The following is an 8374-nucleotide window of genomic DNA, read 5'->3' as shown; positions in this document are numbered from 1 at the left end:
TTTTATTGTGTGCTCTGTTTTATGTCTATTAATTCCCTGTTAGCCTCGTGTGTGTGTTGTTATTGACTTGTTGTTGTTTCAGCTGCAAACCTGGTGGAAAATACACACAAAGTGTAAATGAAAGTTAATTAATCTAATAAACTAACACTTAAACATTAAATGATGCTTTTAGGGTATTATTGTGTGTGTAAGATTATATTTTATGACAGCCTTCAGTATTCCTGCAGCCATTATGTGGAATAATCTCCAAATTGAAGCTCTTTGGTATCACATTGTGCAGATATACAGGTTCCAGGTCTACTGAGGTTAGTGTCCACTTCTTTATAAAAATACATGTTTTTGTTCCTTTATGGCTCTTTATAAAGGTGTTATATATATATATATATATATATATATATATGATTAAGAGCTTAGCGGTTTGCATATATGTATGTAAATGTGTGTAATTGTGTTAATATGTGTATATTTTATATTTTAGTCTCCTCAGGTAAATGTTCAGGAGTAATTTAAGTCTCCAGAAACCTCAAATAAAACGATATTATTGATCAGAACAGGTTGGTGCATCTTAAAATTGCTCACTTACAAACATTTGGCTTGTTTTTTTCGTGATTTGATGGCGGAAAATAACGTTTTTACTGAGAAATGCTCTCACAGGCAGAGCAAATCTTTTTGAAAACACATTTATATCTATATATATATATAAGTAGATTTTTACAGTACAAAGCTACTTTTTTTACTATTATTGTAAAATGATATTAGTACTGTTGAGTTTTAATCCATATTTTACAGTATAAATAGACATTTTTACCATGAAAAGAAGCAGTTTTGTCATATGAAAATACCGTATTAATGCTGTGACGGTGGTTTTTTGTGCAATTTAATATTAAAAAACGACTTTCTTCTGTATAAATTCCTTTAAAATGTTGCATAAATAAAGGTTGAGAGATCACAGTGTTTTATACAGAAACTTTAACCCATTTAGAGTCTTTTACTATCGTTGTTTCACCATTAAATCTACAGACGTTTTTCTCCGTTTAGACACTGTATGTCCTCCGTACGGCAGCAGCAGCAGTGTTTCCTCTGTTTATTACCTTCATTTGCATGTAAATTAAAGCTGCTGTGTAGCTGCAGGGCCGGTGGTGTCCACTGTCTGCAGTCCACTGCTGCACACACACACACACACACACACACACACACACACAGATACAGGCTGTGTAATTGGAAGGGAAATGTTAATTTGTCTAATTGTTTTGAATCCCACTCTGTGATTTCACACACGTGCACTCGCTCTGCTTTTATTATGCAATTATGCATGCATGGAGTGAATAAATGATATTATCCTTCCTCTCTGTTTCTATTGGATAATTACAGAGGCCCCCTTCCTCCCCCACCTCCCTCCCTTCATTCTCCCCCACTGATCTGAGGCCAACAGCCGAGTGGAAGAAAACAGGTAGAGGCAAAGATCCAGTCAGCCTGTCACAACATTTACCTTTGAATTTGACAAATTGATCTCAGCCTACTGTTACCCTCTATTTTCTTTCTTTCTTTAAAAAAAAAAGGGAGGATGGGGGGAAGGAAAAAGGGGGGAGAATACTTTCTTTGGACAGACTCCAGAGCGATTATAGAAGAGACAAACTCTTCCTATAAGGGGGAGGATGACAGATGACCTCCAGGCTGGAGGAAATAGCCGCGTTTCATCAGGAAGAAGCTCACTCGATAAGTAATCTGGCCCCAAATAATTACACTGAAAACAGCTGCAACACCATCCATCTATCTATCTATCTATCTATCTATCTATCTATCTATCTATCTATCTATCTATCTATCTATCTATCTATCTATCTATCTATCTATCTATCTATCTTTGGGTATAAAGGATAAAGTTTCTCAGCCTGATGATTCATTCTCTGCTCAGAACCACCGCAGGGCTCCTTCTCTCTTCCCCGTTTATCTTTTACTGTATTTTAAAGTCACATCTGTTCTGTTTCTGTCTCTCGGCGGATAAACGACGTGGAAACCTGCCGAGGCCGACGGAGGTTTGCATTTTATTTTGGGAGGAAAACAGGCCGATAAAAAGCTGCAGTTTGCTGCTTTATGAACACACGCTTCAGTTCTGCTGGTTTTTGACACAAACTCACTTTTTAAATAAAAGAATTCATATTAAATACAATGTTTGCAGCATAGCTCAGATTTGAAGTGTTTTTCTGCTACATTTTTGTACAAAATCTAATATTTTCTGCTGCTAATTTGCCCCAATAACAAACAAAAGTAGAATTAATTAAATTCAGGGTTTGTATTTAATTTAGAAATCATCATTTATTTCATTACTGCTGGAATTTCTCTCCAGATTTCTCTTTTTAGATTTAAAAACATTTAAAAAGCAGAACTTGGTTGAACTATAGTTGGAATTATTATTTGTAAAGAATGTATTGATTAACAATAATGTTCTTGTTATTGATACGTTCATGAAGCATCCTGATAAGAGAGTGGAAGTTATAATGTGAATAATAATGAACAAAGAGAAGAAAGGTGGAAACAGGCAGATTGTTGGGTTGGTTTGTTTTTGATGTTAACGTTTAAATAAGAAATAAAATGTAAAATATAAATCTTCTTTCAGGCTGTTGGATTTATTTTGTGTCTTAATATTTTTGGAGGTTTTTTTTATGTCGCTGCGAGGCCTCGACCTGCTTCCTCCCTGCGCCTGAACGCATCACAGACACACACACACACACACAAAGAAAGGAAGAAAGAAAGAAAGGAAGAAGGATCCCCTCCTCTCTCCTGCAGCTCCAAACACTTTCTTATATTTGTGTTGGGGCCCGCAGAGGCTGCTGATGAAATGAGTGAACACAGAGACGGAGAGAAGTAATTTCATGCTCCGCAACGCTTTGAACAGCGGCTGATAGCGGCGCGTAAATCCAACCTCCCCTCCGAAAGCAGACCTATGAATATGGATTCAGTTGTCCTCCACTCACTTGAACCAATGAGCTGCGACCCCCCCCCCCTCCTCCTCCTCCTCTTCCTCACACACACACACACACACACACACACACACACACACACACACACACACACACACTCTGTATTAATTGAATATTCGGTGTCAGCCGCCAGAAAAAAATGGGTCAGTGTGTTTCCTGATATTTTCTCTTTTTTTCCAATAAAAAAGTGTTTATTTGGAAACATGGTTTAAATGTACATAATATAACCCCCCCCTCCTCCTCACCCCCTGCTCCTCTTCATGGGGGAGTCTCTCAGTCTGAAGTGTCAAAACAACAAGAGCATCGCCAGGAAATTACGCACCAAGTAAAAACCTTGTGTCTCCTGTAATAATAATAATAATAATAATAATAATAATAGTGATAATGATAATAATAACAATAATAACAATAAGCATCCACTCTGTGAGAACTGTAGTAATCCCACAGATAAAGAACTCCATTCTTATAGAAATATGAGAGCAGCAGCACAATGTGGCTCCGTGATGCCTTCAGGGTCCGATAAAGAATCACACAGGATATTATAGGAATTGACAGATATTATAGATATTCCTTATTATTGCTGTTATTAATCTTCTTTTGATTGATTTGAATTAAATATTCCTGTAATTATGATTCTCTTCCTGTGTGTCTGTGAGGGCGGGAACCCCCCCACAAAGGAAAAAGGCCTTTATTTAAAGAGATATTTGGATTTTGCGCGTTTTATTTCTTCTTTTGATTATTAATTTATATTTTCTGTGAAGTTTTGAATCATTTTCTACATCAGGAATAAAATCCTGCTGGAAAAACACATTTACTTTATTTATTTGATGATTTGGGGGCTAAAAAAGGTCAAATTGTTCCTGTAAAAAGCCCCAAATGAACAGAATGAACAGAAAGAAGAGTTCGGCTCATATTTCTATAATGCTGCAGTAATAATCCGGATCGATAGTATTGATCGGGATCTTCTGTAGGATTCTTACAGTTCTGCTTGGTCCGTTAAAAACCTCTTTGCTGCTACTCTCGCGGTGTTTTGAGGGTGTTTGCGGGCGCTGCGGGGGGGCGTCCAGAACCAGAACATCAGGCTGGTTATGGCTGCTGAGGAAGAGGAGGAGGAGGAGGAGGAGGAAGGGGGTCCATTCCCCGGCTCGGGAGGGGGGGTCAGAAATAAGCTAAATGTGGTCTCTTTCTGTCTGTGTCAGTCCAGGCTCTGGTTCCGATAAAATCTTTGGTTTTTTTGCGGGGGGGGCTCAGTCCGGAGTCCGTCCCGCTCTGGAGGAGGAGGAAGAGGAGGCTGCTGACAAAGAGGAAGATCCGCTCCCACCTCCCCCCCCCCACCCTCCAACCTCCCCCGTCCTCGTCATTAAATTAGATATAATATATTTACAATGTACAGAGAGCGGGGCGCAGTCCGGCTCCGGGTCCCGGTACCGGGTCCTGCGGGTCCGGGTCCGGGTCCGGGTCCTGCGGGCCCCGGCTCAGTCGCTGTCCTCCTTGTCCTCCTGGATGGTGGTGGTGGAGTGGTTGTACAGTCCCTGCGCCATCAGCTGCAGCGCCAACCCGTTCTTGAAGCCGCTCGCCTTTTTGATCTTGGCGCGTTTGTTCTGGAACCAGATCTTGATCTGGGACTCGTTGAGGTTCAGCTCCTGGGCCAGAGACTGCCGCCGCTGCTCCGTGATGTACCGGTTCACCTGGAACTCCGTCTTCAGTCTCTGCAGCTGCTCGGCGGTGAACGCGGTCCGCGGCCGTTTGTCCTCCTTCCCGCTCTTGGACTTTTTCAGTTTCCGTGTCCTTGGGCCTGCAGTAAGGACGAAAGGACAGCGGGAACATGAATATTCAGCGCGTATTGACCACTTATTGGCGATCGATCGGTGTGATCGGGAGAGGCGGGCTGTGGAGGAATATTCACATTTATCGATATCTGATCGGAAAGTCATTTTATTGAACAGAAATAAAGTTATAAATAATTTATTATATATTATTATATAATAAAGTTTTATTTCTTTTATTTTACTGAATTTAAAAACCGCCATCACATTAACCCTTATTTATATTTATTAAAAAAAGATACCTAAACCTAAATTAACGATTTTTTTTACTGAATTTAATCCCACAGAAATGTGTCCCTGAACACATCATTACATCTGACATTTTTTAACGTTATTTTTTAAAAGTAATCTAAATAAATAATAAAAACAACAATAAACAATTACATTTACAGTTAAACTGCGGTGGCAGCTACACACACAGGACAATATATTACTATTATTATTATTATTATTATTAAAATAGGAAATGTTCAGATTTATTATAATAAAATCATTATTATAAACGTATAACTACAATAATAAATAAACAGGATTAACGCGCCAACATGATCTTTAATATATTAGTAGGTAACAATAACAACTACCACAATAATAATAATAATAATAATAATAATAATAATAATAATGAGTCTTGTTAATATAATAATAATATAGCCTATTAGGTCCATAAATTAAAATTATCACATAATCACACAGACTGTTAACACGCGCCTTATTACAGCCTCACACACACACACACACACACACACACACACACACACACACACACACTCATATTAAAACCTAAATAAATAAATAATAAATATAAATATAAATGAAACCAACAGAATAAAAAGCTGGAATATTGAGGATTTAAAAATAAAATCTGAGGTTGAAATTAAAGTGTTTTTAATGTTTTTATTTGCAGAATGTGGAAGAAATAATAATAAATAAATAATAATAATAAATAAATAATAATAATAAAAGGTTTCTGTCTCTCTTTGCTCATTAACACAATCACATGTGATCAGCTCATTTCCGGTTCCACTGACAGTAAAAGTGATTTTAATGAATTCAAAATGTCTCCGGACGGAAGTTATTGACCTTTAATCCTCACATTATAATATTTTATATTTTATATTTTATATTTTATATCGACACAAACTGAACATAGAGCTGCAGACCCCCCCCAACGGACCCAGGAGTTCTGGTTCTACAGGTTCCTTCAGGTTTCATGGATTCATCTTAAACTCTTCAAACTGTCACACAAACAATATTCACACAAACAATATTCACACAAACAATATTCACACAAACAATATTCACACAAACATCGAGTAATTTCCTCTTTCCAGGAACAGAAACAGGAAGAATGAAAGTCACAACTATACACAACTATATTTAAATACAATCAAATATAAATATAATTATCTCAGCTGCACGTTTATTCTCATAGTTTATAACTTATAATAATATCTGTAATATCTATAATATAATAATATATATAATATCAGAATCAGAAATACTTTAATAATCCCAGGGGGAAATTACTTTTATATAGGCTAATAATATCTATAATATTATCTATAATATAATTTCTACAGCTGGTTTATGTTTTAGTTAAATAACAATTTAATTATCTTATTTTGAAAGAATCCCGGCTGCTGATTTAAAGAGAAAATAAAATAAAACATATTTTAATTCAGCAGATTTACACACAGATTATATTAAATACAAATATTATAATACTGTTATTATTGTTTGTTATTCATTTGTTGAAAGGTTGTGTAAAAATACATTTAAAAAGTAAAATATAAAGTATTCATTTTACATATTTGTGATTATAGATTTATATTTAATATGTAATATTGAGTTTTTTTTATTTATTTAAACACTGAAAATGTTCGTAGAGAAATTATAAAGAAGCTCAACTCTGACCTGACAACACAAACACACAATAATATAATAATTATTTTAATAATTATATTATTTTACTTTTTAATTTAAAACAACAGAAATCTTTTAGAATTAAAATGATTATTTAGTTTTAAGGATGAATGGATCAAATTGGGTGAGCTAACATTTTAAAATCATTATTTCAAACATTCTTTAAAAAACTAAAAGAATATTTGTTTATTTATTATTTTTAAATTTAAGATTTGTGCAGTAGATTTAAAGTGACTTTAAGGTGGAATTATTCCTCCTTTAGAAACTTTTGCCTTACCAGATGAGGGCCTGTCCGAGTACCGGGTGCAGTAGACCCAGGCCGGCCACAGCAGCGGCTGGCTCTCCGGTGTGGCCGCCCCGGTTCCGTTCAGCACCACCAGCGAGGAGGAGGTGTTCTCCCCGGCCCCGCCGCCCGTCCTCTCCTCGGCTTTCACGCCGCTGCCCCCGGTGGAGCCGGCGGCCGCTGCGGGTCCTCCGCCCCCCCCGCCGCCGCTGCTCTTTTTGGGACTCGCCAACGAGGTGGAGGAGGCGGAGGACGAGCTGCTGTCGGTGCTGCAGTTGGAGTCCTGGCTCGGTGTCCCGGGGAGGCTCGGCCTGCTGACCGCCGGGTGGTGGACCCGCTCCCGGCCGGAGCTGTGCGCCCTCTCCCGCGGGCCCAGCTCCTTCTTACAGCCGAAGTCCGGCCGCAGGATGTTGTCGATGAAAAAGTTGGTGGTTCTGTGGGCCTGCTGGGCCACCTGCAGGGGCAGGATGGGCGGCGAGGGCAGGCTGGGAGACGGGGAGACACTCTCTCCCTCGCTGCTATCCGTACTGTTCAGATCCCGCTGCTCCTCCATCGCTGCTGGCTCTCAAGGACTCTCGATCCACTTCCACTCTGCGGACTGTTTGTATCCACAACCAGACACCAGGAAGCACTAACACATAGTCACTCTCTCTCCGGATCGGTTCTGGATGGTGGAACTAGTCTCTCCGGATCGGTTCTGGATGGTGGAACTAGTCTCTCCGGATCGGTTCTGGATGGTGGAACTAGTCGCGCATCCTGGCTGCGTAAAGGCGCTCCGGCGCGTCATGGTCCGGGACTGACGAGCAGACTCTGGATCCGGTCGCTGTTTGCGCGCTGCTCTCACACACCCGGAGCTTTTCACCGCTGTATGACAGTGGGATCTTCACACAGTCCTCACACACACACACACACACACACACACACACACACACACACACACACACACACCAAAGCGCAGCGGGCCAATCAGCGGCGAGGACACTTTTGGACAGGGGGTGACGATGTCCAATAATGTCAGCCGTCTCTGAGCCAAAAGGGGAGCAGCGAGCACGAGACACCAAACAAGAGATTATCACTGCTCCTCCGCGCGCCTTCAGCCTCGTATCACACACACACACACACACACACACACACACACACACACACACACACTCACTCACTCACCTGCACTCCAACATCTCACACAATGCTGCGTTCATGTTCACCACATTCTTGATGTGGAGGGCACTTTCTCTCACGCGCAGACACACACACACACACACACACACACACACACACACACACACACACACACACTCAGGATGGAGAACAGGCCTGCGGCTGCGCACTAGCTCTGCGCCATATCTCCTTATTCCTTC

General features: G+C 39.9%; 1 protein-coding gene across 1 annotated transcript; it reads right to left on the bottom strand.

Annotated features, from left to right (window-relative positions):
* Positions 1-4316: 4316 nt before the first annotated feature.
* Positions 4317-8374, bottom strand: LOC127365153 (homeobox protein engrailed-1-B-like). Its single transcript, XM_051402991.1, has 2 exons — positions 7011-8374; positions 4317-4776 (listed from the first exon to the last, which is right to left on the bottom strand). The coding sequence occupies exons 1-2, from the start codon at positions 7567-7569 to the stop codon at positions 4457-4459; spliced, it is 879 nt and encodes a 292-aa protein (XP_051258951.1). The 5' UTR covers positions 7570-8374; the 3' UTR covers positions 4317-4456.

The sequence above is a fragment of the Dicentrarchus labrax genome, unplaced genomic scaffold, assembly GCF_905237075.1.
Source record: "Dicentrarchus labrax unplaced genomic scaffold, dlabrax2021, whole genome shotgun sequence".
NCBI lineage: Eukaryota > Metazoa > Chordata > Actinopteri > Moronidae > Dicentrarchus > Dicentrarchus labrax.
This window is presented reverse-complemented; position numbering and strand designations above follow the sequence as displayed.

Excerpts from the sequence above, each read along its gene's own strand:
- LOC127365153 (XM_051402991.1), bottom strand. The coding sequence starts at position 7,569 with ATGGAGGAGCAGCGGGATCTGAACAGTACGGATAGCAGCGAGGGAGAG. Across the intron at positions 4,777-7,010 it reads CTCGGACAGGCCCTCATCTG|GCCCAAGGACACGGAAACTG; the intron begins GTAAGGCAAAAG and ends TCCTTACTGCAG.